This window comes from Panthera leo, chromosome D4, assembly GCF_018350215.1.
Source record: "Panthera leo isolate Ple1 chromosome D4, P.leo_Ple1_pat1.1, whole genome shotgun sequence".
Classification (NCBI taxonomy): Eukaryota; Metazoa; Chordata; class Mammalia; order Carnivora; family Felidae; genus Panthera; species Panthera leo.
Window position 1 is genome coordinate 58,691,936 of NC_056691.1, and position 20,474 is coordinate 58,712,409.

The 20,474-nt window shown below is 37.9% G+C and overlaps 1 protein-coding gene across 6 annotated transcripts in view; it reads left to right on the plus strand.

The window, feature by feature from the left end:
• The window catches only part of ZCCHC7 (zinc finger CCHC-type containing 7), a 255,291-nt gene that overhangs the window by 181,945 nt on the left and 52,872 nt on the right, over window positions 1-20,474 (plus strand). For all 6 annotated transcript variants that reach the window (XM_042912588.1, XM_042912587.1, XM_042912584.1 and 3 more), the window contains exon 3: window positions 19,424-19,467. In XM_042912588.1, the coding sequence (XP_042768522.1) occupies window positions 19,424-19,467 (44 nt within the window). The remainder of the gene's footprint in view (window positions 1-19,423; window positions 19,468-20,474) is intronic.

The window sequence follows — 20,474 nt, forward strand, 5'->3', positions numbered from 1 at the left end:
TTTGTGGTCCGACTACTAATAAAGTTGTCTGTATTTACTGCCTCCAGTTTCTCTCCTCCAGTTGTCTTCAGTCGAGTTGTGCCTCACTGCATCATCCAAAATTCTCCTATCAGGATCACCAGGGACTTTAAAAATAAATCCAAGAGGCAGTTCTCAGCCTTTTATCTTACCCTGACCTATCAGTGTTGTTCCCCATAACTGATGACACCTCTTCTTTTCTACCTTTTCTTTAGTTGGCTTTAAGGGAGCTCCCTTTCCTCCCGACAGGTTTCCTCCCACTTCACTGCTTATTCCTTCCTAAGTCCTTGTTCCTTTTGTCATCTTTCCCTATACTCAGTCCCTGGGTACAGTTTCCCAGTCCTGTTCTAAACACCACCTCTGTGCCACAATTGGTGAATTTATATTTCCAGTTCAGATCTGTCTTATTAACATAAGACTGATAGCTTACTCGGCATCTTAATTTGGATGTCTGATATCACAAATCCAATCTGTCCAAAACTGCGTTCATCTTTCCCCTAAAATATGTTTATCTGCAGTGTTCAGTTGCATTAACTTTATCCTTTTAGTTGGCCAGGTCAAAAACCTGGAAGTCATCCTTGACTCTGTTCTTTTCTCTTACATTGATATCTAATTCATCAGGAAATCTTGTTGGCTCTACCTTCAGAATATGTTCAGGTTTTTTCATTTCTTACCACATCAACTGCTACCATCCTGAGCAGACGTATTATCATTTGTACACAGAATTATTGCAGTAGCCATCTAACTTTTCTCCCTGCCTCATAGCCCTCCGTTGACTTCCCATTTCACTCAGAATAAAAGCAAGAATTCTTACAAGGCCTACAGGACCCTCAACCACACTGGCACCCCTGCTGTTTGTCAGACACATCCCTACTGCCTGGGATGCTCTTACCCCAGAAGTGCATGGCTAATTCCCTGATCTCCTTTAAGCTTTTGCTTAAAAATTCACGAGGACTACTGTATCCACCCTATGTAAAGTTGAAAGTCATACCCAAGACTACCAGTTCCCATTACCTTGCTCTACTTTTTCTTTTTTTCTGAAGCACTTGTTACTGGTAACGTATATTATTTATTTATTATGTTTATTGTTTATTGTCCCTCTCCCCCCACTAGGATATAAGTTCTGCAAAGGCAACAATCTCTGTTTGCTCACTGGTATATGCTAAGGACCTAGAATGGTGCCTGGGATATGGCAGTAGCTCCATAAATATTTGTTGAATAAATGAATGAATGGTAAGAGTTGAGAAAAATCATGATGTTTAGTTTAACCCTCCATATGCCACCCAGCTCAGTACACTCAATTTTAATTTAAGGGTTTTTTTAGCATTTCTAATTACTTCTAAGAATATATATTTCATGACTTTTATTCTTTCTTAGAGGTCTTGCAAAGAACAGAGAGAAAATTTACTTTCCTTAATAAAATAAAACTCTATCTCAGGTTTACTATATGGGTCCATTGGATCCTTATATAAATGTAAGATACATCATGGGATCCTAGTGATCTTATTTTTGTCCTACTTTGAAACGTCTTATTATTTCATCATCATAAGAATAGTTTTATCATTACTCATTAGTTATTCCCAACTATGCTAAAAAACACTAAAGTAATAAGAAAATATAAGAATGATGGAATTGCCTAGAAGGATGATATAATAGTAAAATGTCTTCATCATCCTTCATATTGTGTTGCCCAAAGTATTACATTATTTTTCAAGGATGTATAAAAGAAGTCTGGAGACACCATCTTTTTTAGCTTTCATTGAACAAAGATGAGAATTCAGAATTTTACATTTTCTGCCCAAATGGCAAATAGAAGAAAATTGAAGGCGGAAGACATTTCACAGTTATTAGAGCAATCAGAACATCAATGCAAAGAGACAGATTGTAGTACTAGACTTAAAAAAATTTTTGTTAAATGTTTATTTATTTTTGAGAGACAGAGCACAAGCAGGGAAGGGCAGAGAGAGGGAGACACAGAATATGAAGCAGGCTCCAGGCTCTGAGCTGTTAACACAGAGCCAGATGTGGAGCTCAAACTCACAAGCTGTGAGATCATGACCTGAGCCAAAGTCGGACGCTCAACCAACTGAGTCACCCAGATGTCCCTGTAGTACCTAGACTTTAATGATGTAATGAACTTGGTCTTTTAAGTCCCAGACTATGATTTTGTTCAGAGGATATTACATATGAGTTTTCTTGAACTTAAGAATTGATGAATGAACAATGTATCTCTAAATATAAAAAAGGAAATAGGGTAGTCTGCCTGGGCGGCTCAGTTGGTTAAGCATCCAACTCTTGATTTTGACTCAGGTCATGATCTCAAGGTTTGTGAGATCGAGCCCCATGTTGCACTCCATGGTGACAGCGTAGAGCCTGTCTAGGATTCTCTCTCTCTCTCTCTCTCTCTCTCTCTCTCTCTCTCTCTGCCCCTCCCCTGTTCACATGCATACTCTCTCTTTCTCACTCTCTCAAAATAAATTTTAAAAAAACTTAAAGAAAAAGGAAATGAGGTATTCTCATTTAGGTAGTCATTCAACAGGAAATTCTTTACCACACAGTATTTTATGATGAGAACCTGTACCATCCTGCTTTGATAAAAGGATGTGTGACTGTATGCTTTCATATTTTATGAGATTTCTATACCAAAATTTGCTTGATATGGTTTGTTTCAAGTGGACAGTCACTGAAGGCAAATGTGTATGCAGAGGTGACTAGAAAGAAATAGATGATAGAGAAGTGAAAAAACACTAATGGATTGATCATTGTAATTAGTGTTTATAAATTGAAAAGTAAAAATTTCTTGCAACTATGGAGCAAAGAAGAGATGTATTCGAGATCTGGTTTAGTATTTACAAACCAGATGGATGTGTGTCAAGTACATAGATGACAGTCGATGAGCAGTTGGTCGTATTCCAAGATGTTCCCCATTTCAGGTGTATTTAGCAGGGATATATATACATGAAATAAAAATTTTGGTTTGCCATGTTTAAATTCTTATTAGGGGGGCGCCTGGGTGGCTCAGTCGGTTAAGCGGCCGACTTCGGCTCAGGTCATGATCTCTCAGTCCGTGGGTTCGAGCCCCACGTCGGGCTCTGTGCTGACCACTCAGAGCCTGGAGCCTGTTTCAGATCCTGTGTCTCCCTCTCTCTCTGACCCTCCCCCATTTATGCTCTGTCTCTCTCTGTCTCAAAAATAAATAAACGTTAAAAAAAAAATTCTTATTAGGGTTTCTAGTAAAATTGTTATTCATTATCTCCTTATGTCTCTGTAAGTTATTTGTAAGATGACTTAAATTATTAAATGGGTCCACTGGACCTTGACGATTGGTGAGGACTATTATAATGCAGCAGGTACATAATGAACAGGCACTGCTCTGATCCTGAAGATATCAAGAGGACTCAAACTTGACCTTTTAGAGAGACAAGGTGCTAGTGGCTAGCATGGTAGTAAGAAGATTTTTCAGGCCAACTAATTGAAACAACTAGACTGGTATTAAATACAGGACAATTAAAGCATTGTACAAGAAAGGAAACAGTATACCACTACATAGTCAGGAGTATTGCCTTAACCTAAGAAAGGGGATGGAGGAAGAAGAAATGCAGATAGGATGTTACAAGTAAATCCTCCTTTACTTCATTAGGAATTTAGAGGGGCACCTGGGTGGCTCAGTCGGTTAAGCGTCTGATTTCAGCTCAGGTCATGATCTCCCAGTTTGAGGGTTCAAGCCCCACGGCAGGCTCTGCACTGACAGCACAAGCTTGCTTTGGATTCTCTATCCCTTTCTCTCTGCCCATGTTCACCCCTCCCAAAAACAAATAAATAAACATTTTTTGAAAAAGGAATTTAGGTACTAATGTTTAAAATAGATAAATCCTGGGGTGCCTGGGGGGCTCAGTCAGTTAAGCGTCTGACTCTTGGTTTCAGCTCATATCATGATCTCGCAATTCATGAATTTGAGCTGTCAGTGCAGAGCCTGCTTGGGATTCTCTGTTTCCCTCTCTCTCTGCCCCTCCCCCCAAAATAAATAAACATTGAAAAGTAATAATAAAATAGATAAATCCATAAGTCACAGAAGGAAAATTATTTAGAAGTATCCAAATGAATACCAAAAGAAATAGCTAGAGACTTGAAAGTGGTTGCCTCTGGAGGAGTGTGAGCTGGAATAGAGAGGAGAGAACTGCTGGTTTTTTTCTTTTATGCTTTCTTTGTATTAATTAGAGTTTTTAAAACCATATGCATGTATTACTTTGATAAAAATTAACGAGGGACACCTGGGTGGCTCAGTCTGTTAAGCATCCGACTGGGTTTTGGCCCAGATCATGATCTCACAGTTCATGAGATCGAACCCTGCATCGGGTTCTGTGCTGACAGCACAGATTCTGTCTCTCTCTCTCTCTCTCTCTCTCTCTCTCTCAAAATAGATAAATAAACTTAAAAAAATATTTTAAAAAACAGATGGTAAAATACAGAATTACGCATTTAAAGAAAATCTAACTGGTATGTTTCAAATGCAGTTGAAGGTACAGGGACACCTCCTAGATCTGAGGTAATGAACAAACAGTGATGACTGGAGGGAAACCAGAATATTGGCTTAGACATTTTATTTTGTTCAGTGTTTATTTATTTATTTTAAGAGAGAGAGCACAAGCAGGGGGAGGGGCAGAGAGAGAGAAAGAATTGCAGGTAGGCTCTGCACTAATCGTGCAGAGCCCAACATACGGCTCGATCTCATGACTGAGATCATGACCTGAGCTGAAACCAAGAGTCAGATGCTTAACTGACTAAGCCACCCTGACTGAGCACCAACAGGCTCCCCTGTTGGCTTAGACATTTTAAAGGGAAATACCATCGAATTTTAAGACCTGGCCTGTTTGGGTAATGGGAGTGAAGCATTGGGTTAAGATGAAAATAAATCTATGTTTTGAGCCTTTAATAACAACAGGGAAGAAAGTGTTTGAACTAGTTTCAGTTGGGACTGTGAAGATAAGTTTTTCTTTGGATATGTTATGTTTACAGTGACTATATAATCATTTGTGATATATCCTGCAAGCAATTATAAATGGAAGCCTGGACATATTTGGTCTTAAAGTTTAGAAAGAGATTTGAAGAAAATATGACCCCCCCCCCCCCCAAAAAAAAAAAGAACAAAAATGAATTGTTTCGGAGGGACTTGTTTTACTAAGGAAGGAGTGAGCCAAGAATCAGATGTTGAAGAAAGTGAAAAAAAGATGTAGGAAGGGGATGAGGAAATGTAAAACAGAATTAGAAGGATGACTGAAAGACATAGCTTCTAGATTATTATTATATTTTTACCAGCAAGGAGATACCAAATTTATATAGCCAAATTTATATAGTTTTCTCTAGAAACCTGCAATATCTTTTTCAAAGTAGCCTCTTGATTGAATTTAAATGTGTTTTATATGTTCTTGTCATTTTACAAATATTTCAAATGTCCATCGTATATTTTCCTTTTTGCTTTTTGGAGGGGAGCATGGAAGTGAAGTATCTTTAAAAGAGGAAAAAGCAGCTCCCATAATCCTACCGTATTTGTTTCTGTTGATAATTTTTCCCTTTCTGTTCTTGTCATTTAGTTTAATTTGAAAGGTATTTGTTTTTGTTTTTAATATAATCATTTATTCATTTATTTTGAGAGGGAATGCACAAGCAGGGGAGGGGCGGAGAGAGAGAGAGAGAGAGAGAGAGAGAGCGAGAGAGAGCATCCCAAGCAGATTCCACACTTAGCACAGAGCCCGACATGGGACTCCATCCCACAAGCTGTGAGATCATGACCTGAGCTGATATCAAGAGTCGGACGCTTAACTGACTGAGCCACCCAGGTGCCCCAATTTGAGAGGTTTTTTTATTTTTAAATAAATATTTCTTAACCAGGTGGTTCAGTGACAGATTGTTTTGGAAGGAATGGGGGATGAGAGAGAACTCTGTGGTTGTATCTGTGTCTCTTTGGAAATAATACAAAGGTCTTAAAAATGTGACAGATAACTTTAAAAGAGCTCTCTATAACCCTGTGCTAAGCACCTGTATTTATTTCCTCTTTCTTCTTCCTCCTCTACCTCTAAAAAAAGAAGAGCTAAATCCCCATTTATCGTTTATACACATTCAAAAATACAGATTGTTTCTGGTAAATTTAATATGATTTAAAATAAGGAACAGTTTGATGCCTAACTTGCAAATTGTTCTACTAAAATTTGTTTTATTTAAACTATTGCCAGTTATACACTGCAAAATTTTAATGACTTAAAATGGTTTTGTGACCAGTGTCAAATAGAATGGTATAAATAAGAGAAAACTGAGACAGAAATAAAGAGCAGTTTGAGAAGAATGCAAGTGAATAAAGCAGCTCAACCCTCAGGGGATTTGCATGTGGCATTGTGTGTGTTTCAAAAGTTTCCGTTGAAACAACAGATGCTGCTGATGAAGTTGGGAATAGTAACTTCATTTGTGGCTGGTTCAGTTGCTTATCCGAAGTGAGAAGATCCCAGGGGGATATCTGGTATAGTGGAGTTAGGCTCAGGAAAGGATAGGACATAAATATCTGGCAGCTTCATCTTTGTGATCTTTATTCCATAAACACTGGGTAGGTACAGGTATGATTATCTATAAGTGTCCAGTTATCTTATGTTTCTGTGTCTACTAAGTGGTTTTTATTCAATAGCAGTGGTTTTTAAAATGTTTTTTAGTTCCGGGGCACCTGGGTGGCTCAGTCGGCTGAGCGTCTGACTTTGGCTGAGGTCATGATCTCACAGTTTATGGATTCGAGCCCCGTGTCGGGCTCCGTGCTGACAGCTCTGAGCCTGGAGCCTGCTTCAGATTCTGTGCCTCTCTTACTCTCTACCCTGCCCCCACTCACGTTCTGTCAGTCTGTCAAAAATAAACATTTAAACATTTTTCTTTTAATTTAAAAATTAAAAAAATATTTTTTAGGTCCTTTAGAATTTCCAAATCTGTTTTTTTTTTTTAAGCCACAGAGAACTGTCTTATTAAACTTGCATATGTACAGTGACAATCCATGAAATTGTCTCTTGGCTTATTCACCCCCAGTTCGGAACAGTGTTTACTCACACAAGTGTACATATTAATATTTCCCTTTTTTATCCTTTTCGACTTTTTCCTTTAACTTGTTGTTTCTAGTGTAATTCAAAATATGCAAGAAGTTGTGCTGATAACTAGATAGATGTCCATAGAGAACTTACGGTGTAGTGAGGGAGGTAAAATATTTACTAATATAGCTGTTAACACACGGTTTAGAAGTACTTATTAATAGCCTAAGAGGTAAGAAATACGGTGCTTTTAGGGAGGGAGAAAATACTTCTAGAGTAAAATCAAAAGAGGAAATGTTATTTAAGTAATTCAATAAACCTGAGTACCTATGATAACTAAATGATCATGCTTTGATTTGGAAGATACAAAGATAGAAGTGACATGATTAGGGGTGCCTGGGTGGTTGTCGGTTAAACATCCGACTTTGGCTAAGGTCATGATCTCACCGTTTGTGAGTTCAAGCCCCACGTTGGGCCTGGAGCAGCCGGGAGCCTGCTTCAGATTCTGTGTCTCCCTCTCTTTCTGTGCCTCTCTCGCTCGCACTCTCTCTCTCTCAAAAATAAACAAACATTAAAAATAATTAAAAAAAAAAAAGAAATGACACGATTAAAGCCTAGGATGTTACCTAGTTGAGAGTGATCATCTTTGCTTTTGAAGGGTTATCAGGGAAGACATCAGTGGAGGAGGTCACACATGATTAGGGACTTGAAGACCAAGTTCTAGTTCCAAGTTGTGAAGTTGGGAATGGCTTGTGTTCCAGAGCATAGTTGCAGAGAGCAACAGGACACATTAAGGAAATTCTTAAGCATAGCTAAAGTACTGTGATCAGGAAGGTGAAACTAGAGAAACAGGTAAGGGCCAAATCATGGAAGGCATTGTGCGGCATACAAAGGGGTTTTACATTCATCCTGTAGGGATCAAGGGACCATTCAGGGCAGAAGGTACTCATATTTCCATTTTAGAAACATTCCATTCACAGTATATACGGGTATCAAATCATTGTGTTGTACACCTGAATCTAATGTAAAAAATAAAAACATTCCAGTAACAGTGGAATGGAAAATTGTGGCACTAGAGATAGAAGTTATTTTTATAATCTAGCTGAGAAACTAAGTATCTCTGGGCCAGTATAATGGTATTGAGGCTGTTATGGAGAGAGAATTTACAGGATTTGGTGAGTAATTATATGAAAGGTGAGAGGGAAGAGTTGAGGTTTTTTAACCTATAAAGTAGACTATAGGTTTTTCAACGTATAAAATAGATTTATACAAGTTATTGAGATAGAAGATACAAAGAGGAGAAGTGGGAGCTTCTGTCTGTTTTTAAAAGAAATGCAAGGAAGGGGGAGAAAATGAATTCATTTTTAATGGTTATGAGTGTGAGTTACCTATGAGATGTCTACTCTAGATGTCCAATCGATCAGGAACTCCAGAAAAGATCTGGCCTAGAGATGCAGATTTGGGAGTTCCCACCATGGACATGTATGACGTAAGCTGGGACTAAGAATGTGGAATGAGGAAAAAAAGGGCAAAGAGTGGAGCACACCAAGTAGTCCATGAAGGAAGAAGAAACCATGAAGGGGGGGAAGAACTAGGAAAGTATTTTGTTATATCGTCCGTGAGAATTGTGAATGCTCACAGGGGTCAGGTGAGGGAGAAGTACTGAATATTACCCATTGCTATGAGGAGCTGAGCCCTTAAAGGACATTTAGAATTTGTAGTTATCAGAATTGGACTGGGTTAAGTGAAAAATTGGGCAAAGAGGGAGACAATGTTGGAGATCAAGGGAATAAAATGAGCAAAAGTACAGGGAACAAAGCAGTGGGAGTGTTAATTTGCAAACAGCATCTTTTAGTTTAAAATATTAGGTATGTAAAAAGGGAGTGTAGGCAATACATTTAGAAATGTAACATTTTTCATTTGTCTTTAATGCTGAAGCTGCCAAATTATTTAACTTCAAGTTATCTGGTGGGAGGATTATTCATTACCTTCTCCACATTTCTTTGTTTTCTTGACCATTTCACTGTGTTTTAGGGTAGTGAAAGAATGCCATCTCAGTTAAGTCAGAGTTTTGTCTGTATCCTGGAAGTGAGAGGATACTGAGAAGGCCCAAAATCTTGGTTCCTTAGGTACTGCAGGTAGACAACAACCATTGTCTTTTCCACCCAGTCACTGATTGTGAGCTGTCTATACTCACCGGTTATTTGGGGAGAAAACAATTGCCAAAGGACTTACATACTTAGAATTATAAGGAGGGCCATCTTGGTGATACAGCCATAAGTTAATTGCTCATTGGTAGAATTCAGTATTTCATGTTAAATAACTGATTCCCCAAATAATAGTGGATTTTTTATCTTTGACACTTGATTAATCATCTTTCTGTTTTAAAGACAAAATTATCATGGTTATTTACTTAGCGCAGTAATGTTTTTTTGATTATTTAGCCCAAAAATGCACATACTTCTCCACTATGTGGTGAGTTCCTTGAGGGCAAGCACCACGTCTTAGTCATCTTTCTGCCTCCTACACTGTCTTTTACAGTGATAGATATTCAATAAATATTTGTTGAAAATTAACTTGACACTACATTAAATGAAAACATATTATACATTGAGGAAAGTTGCGTTTACATACTTTTTTAGTAGGTGCCATGTTCAATGTGGGACTTGAACCCATGACCCTGCAGTCAAGAATCATGTGCAATACTGACTGAGCCAGCCAGGTGTGCCCTGCATTTACATTCTTAGGTAATTAGTAGTGAGAAAATAAGTTTTTATATCTGATTTGCTGAATATTCAAATTGAGCCCACTGTATGCTAAGAAAGTCATATATAACAACCTTTTCACTGAAATTTAATGAGATTTGTAATTTTAGATGTTAGAAATTAGGATGTCTAGAAAATATAAGGTATCTATGACTTCCTTATAAGAAGGAGCTATAGGGCATTAGGCTCAGGAAAAGATTCTTCTTAGACCATGGCACCTTCGCTGCAAATAATTGTCTGTGGCTGCTCTTAGCAAAAGAATAATCTTCAGCTTTCCCACCCACCAGAATGTAGACTAAAGTAACTACAGCAGGGCAGGACCTGGCTTTCCTCCTAAGATATCTAATCCAGACTTTTCCTCACATCCTTTGAAAACTGAATGCAGTCTTACAGATAAAGAGCTACATTAGCACTGCCTTTCACAGAAAGCATCAGTTGCCAATTTTTGTAGAAAGTAAACACATAAATGTGAGTATTTAAAAAAAAAAATCTGAAAGGGGCACCTGGGTGGCTCATTCAGTTGTGCGTCTGACTTCAGCTCAGATCATGATGGGGCCCTGCATCAAGCTCACTGCTATCAGTGTGGAGCCTGCTTCAGATCCTCCGCTCCCCACCACCCCCCACCCCCCACCCCGGCCTTGCCTCTGCCCCTCCCCCACTCATGCTCTCACGCACTTGCTCTCTCTCAAAAATAAAACATTTTTTTAAAAAGTAAAAATTTGTTTAGCAATAACATACAGGTTTCTGAGGATAAAATGTATATTTAAAACAATTTATAGACTCTGAATCACCATATAAATACGAAAGATGTTTATGTTTATAACCATGCAGTAATAGAGAAAGAGAGTGCACACGTGTGTAATTAAGATAGCAAGATAGTTCCAGAAATAGGAGAAAATGTGTAAAATATGTGTAAGGTTATGGGTTTACTTTTTTGTTTTGAATGTTATTTCAGAAGAGATGAAGTATTCTGGTTGTTACATAGTGTCAACAGAAACACCGAATTACTGTTTTACTGTCTCTTTCTTCAGCATTACCTCTGGCAGAAAGAGATCTGCTATCCTATTCCTTGGAAAGCTCACCCAGTAGAAAGTCAAGTTAAACCATATAAAAAGGTCTATCGGGGCGCCTGGGTGGCTCAATCACTTAAGTGTCCAACTCTTAATTTCAGATCAGGTCATGATCTCATGGTTTGTGAGATCGAGCCCTGCGTCGGGCTGTGCACTGACAATACGGGCTGTGCACTGACAATACGGAGCCTGCTTGAGATTCTATCTTTCTCTCTGCTCCTCCCCATCTCCTGTTCTCTCTCTCTCTCAAAATAAATACACTTAAAAGAAAAAAAAGTCTATGAAAATTCTTAGGAAAGGAATGATCATACCCTTTGTTCCAATCAAGCTGTATTGTTTGCTGTATCCTTTTACCTCTTCCATTCTGTTGCTTGTGCCTTTCCTTTTTACTGGTGTCCTCTTTCATCTCCGTCTATTAAAATACTACTTAAGACTTCTTCTTTCAGCTTTGTTATGTAAACTTATACCAGACTTTACCCCCTGGCAAGAAATGATGAAATTAGCAGACAGGGACTTTAAAACAGCTATTGTAAATACACACAGATTTCTTTCTTTCTTTTTTTTTTTTAATTTTTTTTTTAACGTTTATTTATTTTTGAGACAGAGAGAGACAGAGCACGAACGGGGGAGGGTCAGAGAGAGGGAGACACAGAATCCGAAACAGGCTCCAGGCTCTGAGCTGTCAGCACAGAGCCCGACGCGGGGCTCGAACTCACGGACCACGAGATCATGACCTGAGCTGAAGTCGGCCACTTAACCGACTGAGCCACCCAGGCGCCCCCATACACACAGATTTCAAGGGCAAGATGAATATAGACAACAAACAGTCCTGGACTGTGATTTGTGAGAATATGGAAACAAACGAGATAATACCCTGTAATCAACCTAGCTTTCTGCCTAGACGCCTGCCTCATGGCACCAAGAGAGGGAACCCAAGTGCAGCATTGTAGCCTCCCTGAGATGAGAAGCAGAGACAGAGTTCAGAGAGGCTAAGGAAGCTATACTCTGTGGGGCAGAGTACTGGAGGGTAGGAGCTGCGGAGGGAGATAATTCCAGAAATCTGGGTAGGGTTACCCATGAATACCAAGGATACTGTGTTCCTATCTGTGTATGGATAGGTCAAACTCCACTAGACTTGGACAAAAGCCTACTGTCTATAGTCTGAACAATTCCCAGAACTTACCTGAGTTCTTACTAGCAAAAGTGGAGAGAGAGTGTTGAATACCTGCAATGTTTAATAGAAACCCTAGAAGGTACATCTTTATTAAGACTAAATTAGCTCCAGAGTAAAGGCTACTGTGGACCTACCCTAACAAAGCTTTAAAGGTCTAGTCTGGAATTTGCTTAACTGCTCATCAAAACAGAGTCTAACACTTGAAAGTAAAAAAACAAGAGTGAGACATTCAATAGTGTACCATTTACAATAACTAGCATCCAAGAAAAAAAAAATTACTAGGTGTTCAAAGGACGATGTCACTAATAATAGGAGAAAAATCAGTCAAATAAAACAAACCTAGAAATTAAGGAGTTGATGAAATTACCAGGAAGAACTTTATTTATTTATTTTTTAAATGTTCATTTATTTTTGACAGAGAGAGAGAGAGACAGAGCATGAGAGGGGGAGGGGCAGAGAGAGAGGGAGACACAGAATCCGAAGCAGGCTCCAGGCTCTGAGCCATCAGCACAGAGCCGGACGCGGGGCTCGAACCCACAGGCCGGGGGGTGGGGTGGGGGGGGAATATCATGACCTGAGCTGAAGTCGGATGCTCAACCGACCGAGCCACCCAGGCGCCCCCCCAGGAAGAACTTTAAAGCAGCTATTAAAAACATACACTAAGGTTTAAAGAAAAAGAAATATGATAAGACAAATGGAAGATACAAAAAAGAACCAAATGGATATTCTAGAACTGAAATATACAGTATTTGAGAAAAAAAAATTTTTTTTGGATGGGCTTAAGTACAAATTAGGTGAATCAAAAGGAAAGAATAAGTATATGTTATGGACATATGTACTGATAATTTCAACAATTTAGAAGTAATAGGCAAATTATTTGAAAATCAGGTTACCAAAACTGGCCCAAGAAGAAATAGAAGATGTGAGTACTTCCATACCTACTAAAGAAATAGAATTACTATTTATTATTATTTTTAAAACCTCCCTGCAGGAGTGCCTGGGTGGCTCAGTCATTTGAGCATCCGACTCTTGATCTCATCTCAGGACATGAGCCCCATGTCAGGCTCCGTGCTGAGCCTGAAGCCTGCGTGGGATTCTCTCTCTCTGCCCCTTGCCTGCTTGTGCGCGTGTTCTCTCTCAAAATAAATAAATAAAAGAAAAATTCATCTCTGCGAGTAAAATTCCTGGCCCACAACAGGGAAAACTCCAGGCTAGATGACTTATCTGGCAAATTCTATCACATACGGAAGGAAGAAATAACACCAGTTCTACACAAACTCTTCCCAACTCCTATCAGGTCAGTTTTACCCCAATATCAAAACCATAAAAAGACACTGTAAGATAAGTGTAAATCAATATCCTTCATGAACACAGATGTAAAAATTCTTAATAAAATACTAACAAATTGAATTATGCAGTATATTGTAAAGCATAACACATCCTAACCAAGTGGGGTTAATCCCAGAATACAAGATTGGCTTGACATTTGAAAATGATTCACTGTAATTCACCATATTAACAGAAAGAGGAAAAACCATGGGGCCATCCCAGTTAATGCAGAAAAGGCATATGATAAAATTTAAAGCACATTCATAATTAAAAACTCTCAGGAAAGTAGGAAAAGAATTTCCTCAACCTGTAATGAAAAATCTACAGCAAACAGTTTACTTAATTCAGAAAGACTGAAGTTTCCCTCCTATTGGAACAAAGCAAAGATTAACTTCTGTTACCACTTAATATTGAGTATTCTATCTGGAAGTTCTTTATAATGCATTGAGGTAAGAAAAAGAAATAAAAGGCATACAGATTAGAAAGGACGTGATAAAATTGTCTTTATGCACAGGTGAAATGATAGTGTAAACAGAAAATTGGGAGGAATTGGGATGCCTGGGTGGCTCAGTTGGTTAAGTGTTCAACTCTTGATTTTGGCTCAGGACATGATTTCACGGTTCATGAGTTTGAGCTCTGCTTCTAGCTCCATGCTGACAGCATGGATCCTGCTTGGGATTCTTTCTCTCTCTACCCCTCCTCTGCTCTCCTCTCCTCACCTCAAAATAAATAAATAAACATTTAAAGAAGAAAAAGAAAATTGCAAGGAATCTACAAAAAGCTTCTAGAACTAAGTGAATTTAGCAGATTTGCAGGGTGCAAGGTGAACAAACAAAAATCAGTTGTATTTCTATAAACTTGTAATCAGAAACTGAAAAATGAAATTTAAAAAAATAATTAAAAATTAATTTAAGTTTTATTTTTAAAAACTTTTCGGTAGCAGAAAGAAACATGACATATTCAAGGATATGATTATATGCAAAGCCTGTTCACAGAAACCCATAAAACATTGCTGACAAAAATAAAACCAAAGCAAATGAAGAGATATGCCATATGCATGTTTTAGAAGACTTGATATTGTTAAAATATCTTTCCAAACTGATCTGTAGATGTAGCACAATACCAGGCAAAATCCCATCAGGCTATTTTTGTAGAAATTGGTATTTTAAAATGTATACAGAAATCAAGGATGCCTGTCTGGTTCAGTCAGTACAGCCTATGACTCTTGATCTCATGGTCATGAGTACAAGCCCCACATTGGCTGTAGAGCTTACTTTAAAAAGAAAAAAAAAAAGCAAGTTGAATCTTACACAGAAATCAGAGTGGTGTAGAATAACCAAAGCAATCTTGAAAAAGAACAAAAGAGTTGGAAAACTTATTCTACAGGATTTTAGTTTTTTGAAGTAAAGCTGTAATATGGTATAATTATAGACCTGTAGCTCAATGTAACATATTAGAACTTCTAGAAAGTGACCCATATATGGTCAATTGATTTAAACAAAGTTGCTAAAGCAATTCAATGAAGAAGGGGTATTTTTTTCAACAAATGATGCTAGAACAACTGCATATTCATATGGGGAGAAATGGATAATAACTAATCATAAAAAGCCAAAACTATAGAATTTTAGGAGGAAACATAAAAAGTACTTGGCTTTTGTAACCTTGCATAGGGAGATTTCTTTGGGCATAAAAACTGTGAAGGGAAGGGTTGTCAAATTTATTAGAAGTTTTGCTTTTCTAAGAAAAGAACACTGCAAGTAAAATTCCTGGCCCGCAACAGTGAAAACTCCAGCCTATTATTAAAAATAAATGAAAAATCAAGCCACACTGGGAGAAATACTTGCCAACACATGTCTAATAAAAGACTTGTTTCTAGAATATAAAAAGGACTCAGAATTCAATCAAAGGAAGACAATCTCCTTCATCCCCCTCAAAAAAAAATAAAAAAAAAAAAAAAGGTAAAACAACTCAATTTAAAAATAAGCTAAGAGGCTCATGGGTGGCTCAATCCCTTGAGCTTCAGACTCTTGATTTCAGCTCAGGTCATGATCCCAGGGTCATGGGATCAAACCCACATTGGGCTCCACGCTGAGCATGGAGCCTACTTAAGATTCATTCTCTCTCTCTCTCTCTCTCTCTCTCTCTCTCTCTCTCTCTCAAAAAGTTTGAAAATAAGCTAAAAATTTGAACAGTTTTTGAAGGGAGATATATGAATGGCAAATAAATACATGAAAAAATGCTTAGCATCATTAGTTATCAGAAAAATGCCCATTGAAATCCTAATGCATTACTACTTCACACACATTCGAAGGCTAAAATTAAAAAGACAGTTTCAAGCGTTGGCAAGATTATGAAACTATGGAATTCCCATACATCGCTGATGGGAATGTAACATGACACAACCACTTTGGAAAAATTTGCCAGTTTCATATAAGGTAAAGATACACTTAACCATATTCAATAATTCTACGCCTCGGTATTTTCCCAAGGGAAATGAAAACGCATGTCAATTAAAAAGAAAGATTTTCACTAGAATGTTTTATTGCTGCTTTATAAGTGCTCAAAACTGGAAACAACCTAAGTGTTATCAGGAGATGAGCAGGTAAACAAATTGTCATATCCACACACTGGAATACTGCTGAGCAAGAAGAAGGAAACAAAGTACTACTACTACCCAACGACATAGACGAATGTCACAAATACTCAGAGTGAAAGAAGCCAAATGCAGAGTGATACATACTATGGGATTCTATTTATATGCAGTCCTAGAACAGGCAAAGCAAATCTATGGTGACTGAAAGCAAATCAGTGGTTGCCTGGGGTGGGGGATCAACTGCAGGTATGCACAAGGTAACATTTGGGGATGGTGGAGATATGCTACATCTGATTGTTGTGGTGGTTACACAGGCGTATTGTGCCTTTGTCGAAGTGCATCATACCGTATTTTTTACACAAGTATATTTTTTAATATGTAAATTATACTTCAGTAAAGGTTTTTTTATGGTGAAGCCTTTTGTGACTTTTTACCTCTTTTTCCCCCCAAATTCAGACATTGTTTATTCTTCCTCTCAGTATACTGTAGAATTTTGTTTGGTCTTCTCTTACTCTTTTCTTCACCTTTCATTTGACTCCTTTACTAAGTTATAAGCTCATATTCATCTTTGTTTACCCTATAGCACCTTGCTCATTACAACCTTTCAGTATATGTTTGTTGAATTCAGTTGATTTGTTGCAAAGGAAGAGTTACCAGCCATTGCTTTGATTACAGTTCTGAAGTCTGAAAAGAATCATTGCCCCAGATATTAGCAAGATAAAGCTATAAGGCAGCTAAGAGTTAATATTAGGCATCTTTAGTGTGGTCCTAATTTTACACATTTGGGCAATCCCATTTTATATCCTATGGCCTTGGGTGGTGAACACATGGAAGATGAGTGCCTCTAGGCCCCTTGGAAATTGTCTTTAAGGGAGGACATCCTGTGCCAGTTGCAAAGGCCTGGAGGACAATGTATTTGATTTTAGTAATGAATGAAAATTCAAAAGAATCATAGAAGTTTAGTGCTAGACAGTACCATGGACGCCATTTAATCCAACCCATTATTATACAGGCCCAGTGAAGATCAATAAACTGCCCAATGCCAAACAGCAAATAAGAGATAGGGTTAAGACTGGAACCCAGATTTCTGCCAGGTCCCACACCAGGAATTTAATAGGAGGATTGGCTGTCTGTGGAAGTTCTACTGAGTTGCCCTTAAACAAAGCTTCCATTAGTTTGGGATTTAGAGTTAAGAAGTAAACAGGATAGAGAAAAGAGAAAAGGCAGGAGTCAGCTGTTGTTACCAGTGTCCATCCAAAACTGGAACCAGAGGTGGCACCAAGAGTTGGCTCATGCATTCCTGGCAATGTCTTTGTTTATTTACTACTGAGAAGTTTGATTTCATCTGTAATTGAAACCTGTTTTGTGTACTTGTTGATCAGTTTTCTACAGTAAGAATATACTATAGCTTGTAAGAGGAGTTAGTACACAACCTAGAATACTGTTGAATTCCACAGGAATGTTGGAACAATCTAAAAGTTTATTTATTTTGAAAGAAAGAGAAAGAGAGTGAGCAGGGGAGAGGCAGAGAGAGAGGGGGAGAGAAAGAATCCCAAGCAGGCTCCACATTGTCAACATGGAGCCTGACACAGGGCCCAATCCCACAAACTGTGAGATCATGACCTGAGCCGAAATGAAGAGTCAGATGCCTAACTGACTGAGCCACCCAGGTGCCCCAAAGCCATCCAAATGGAGTCGGGTCTCCCTCTCTCAGACCTTCCCTTTTTTCACTATTCTCTGTTCCAGTATAAATGTATTTGGAATTGGGGGTGATAACAGTTGCTATTTTGCATCTCACTGATTTTAGGTTTTTATTTTTTTAAGACAGTATTAAATGAGTTTTTTAATTAAAGTGATTCTTAGTGGTCATTTTGAATTTTAAAGATGAAGGACATTGAGACACAAAAGGGAGCTTTGAAAGTTATAGCAAAGCATGCTCCTTAGATGGATCTTTTGAATGAAAGAATAACATGGACGGTGATGATGAAGGAATAGAAGCTGCTGCTATTTAATGTATTCTCCACTCTCAGTATATGGATGCAGCCTCCAAATTTTACAATGGAAATAATCATCAGCACAGCATCTCTGCTCTCCTCTGGATTGGTCTTTTTGTAAAGCAGCCTTTTCGTTTTCTTAGTAAAAGTATTTTATTTTAAAATATATCTCTAGACACTTACTCCTGGTAGGCCTGGGGAAACGTAGATTACTTCATGTCTCCTCAAAATTCCTTTCAAAGAAAAGAGTCCAGCTTGATTTGTGTTTTTGAGATAGAGAAGAGGAATAGATAGGAGGAAGGAAGAAATCTTAACTTTGCTTCAAGGAGAGAAAAAAAATCTTTCAGTCCTTTGTTGATACCTTAGCTTCTGCATTAGTCATGTGTCCCTTCCTCCGTGGTCATAAGTAGACCAAAGGAATAGCAGCAATTTGCAAATTTGTAAAGGGACAGTGCAAAGAGAAGAAAACAGCTGATAAAGAAAAATGTAGGGCTCCCAAACCCCCTAGGTTTTTGTAGTTGTATTTTTAGATCAATCAACGGCTTCTGGATATTTGGCCTCCTTGTTTGTTGTTTTGTTTCATCGTGTTTGATGTTATAAAATACAGTGCTAAATTTCTAGCCTCAGTCATGAGATGGTATTTAAAGTTCAGTTTTTTAACCTGTTACTACCAAAGTCAACTACAATGGGAAGCTAGTAGACACAGTTAGTGCTGATATTGGAAGAAATAACCTTTCCTCTGCCTACTTGAGTCTGAATGGTAGGGTCCTGAGAATTAACTGCTGATAGATTAACAGAAGTGTGGGAGCACTTGGTAATGAGCAACTGAACTCAGTTGCCAGAGGTAAAGGTTTGTTTACCAACTTTCATAAACACAAGTATTTAGGGCTTCAAAGGATGGAGGCTTTTGATGATGCTAATTTTTACAACTTGGGTTTTTTGGAATGTCCTAGAAGCCAAGGTCAGTCGCTTCCTTGACTAGAGACTCTAGGTTGGGGGAGGGTGGTGCTATGCAGCTGACTTTCATAAAGCTCTGCTTTAGTCAGATAAGGGAAGTTTAGATAAGATTGCTTTCTGCATCTGTTGTTGGGTTTTTGGTTTTTCACTGATTTTTTTTTTAATATTTGTTTATAGCTTGATGGTTTTCAGAGCATTTTCACGTATCTCATTTGATTTTCACAGTAGTTTTTAGGAAGATGGGACAAATATTCTTATTCCCATGAATTACACAGGTGAGAAAACTGAGGTTAAGAGAGGCTAAGTATTTGTTCAGAGCCACACAGAGCCAAGATAAGAGGTCAAGGTATTCACATTTCTCACTACACCTTTGGGGTCCAATTTCAGTACTAACAAATTGAATAATGTCAATCTATAAGTGCTTTAAAAGGGTCAAGATTGAGTAACATTTTATTTGTTTTGTAGGAGAAGATGGTGTAAATTGGTTCATCAGTGACAAAGATGCTGAGGTAAAATCAAATTGTTTTTCAAAGTTATGAATAACAGATTAATAATTTCCTTTGATTTGAAATTTCCTTTCATTTCATTATAATTTGATAAACTTTTTAGAGATAGCAGTGGTCTGAGTATGTTGCAAGAAAAAGTTTGATTGTAGTCTATGGTGATTGAATTTTCCAGAAGTGTGGTTCAGCCTTGATTTTTATCAGTCTGTTAATTGCCATAGTGATTTAGTCCCCTTTCCCTTCTGTTTCTTCTGCCGTGGTGAGTCCTCTCAGCCCATATTGCCTGGTACCACTAAAGATCAACACCGGAAATAACTGCCTCTTCAGTGTAAGGAAATGGTTAGTCTATATTTAGCATGTGGCAGGTGTTTGTCTTTGTCAATTATTAGCCTTAATTGTGACAGATGGTTAGAAAAGAGAATAATTTTACAACTTGGAAAAAAGTTTTAAGAGATAATTAGATTTTGTCTACGTGGGGCTTACCTGGTCAATCCAGCAGAATAACAAGTACAAGATGAAAAGCTTTTTCAAAGATTAGAATTCTACCAAACAAGATAAAAAAGCATGGTTGGCATTTTTACATATTCCCCTTTAGATATTCAATGTGGTGTGTTTTGCTAATATTCTCTTGCAAGACACTAGATTTTGGCTAGAATATGGGAGAGCTGGAATTGGATTAGTGTAGGCAGAATAGGTCTTAAAAGTACTCTATTGGAAGGAGATTATCCATTGTCTCTTAGAAATTATAATCCAGTTTATAGGCAGTAACCCTGGGCTGTTCAAAAGAAAGAATATATTCAGTAGTGATAACGGTTTTATAACTTTATAAAGGACAAAATCATTTTTAAAAAATTGCCCCAAATAAAATTTTAAGAAAGCTTCTCAGTCCGAAAAATATGGTGTATGTTCCTATATAGAAATCAGCGACATCTTTGACTCTGAATGCCACCAAAATGTCTAAATGATGCATGTCAGTGTCCCTACTAGACCTGAACTGTAAATAGAGAAACATA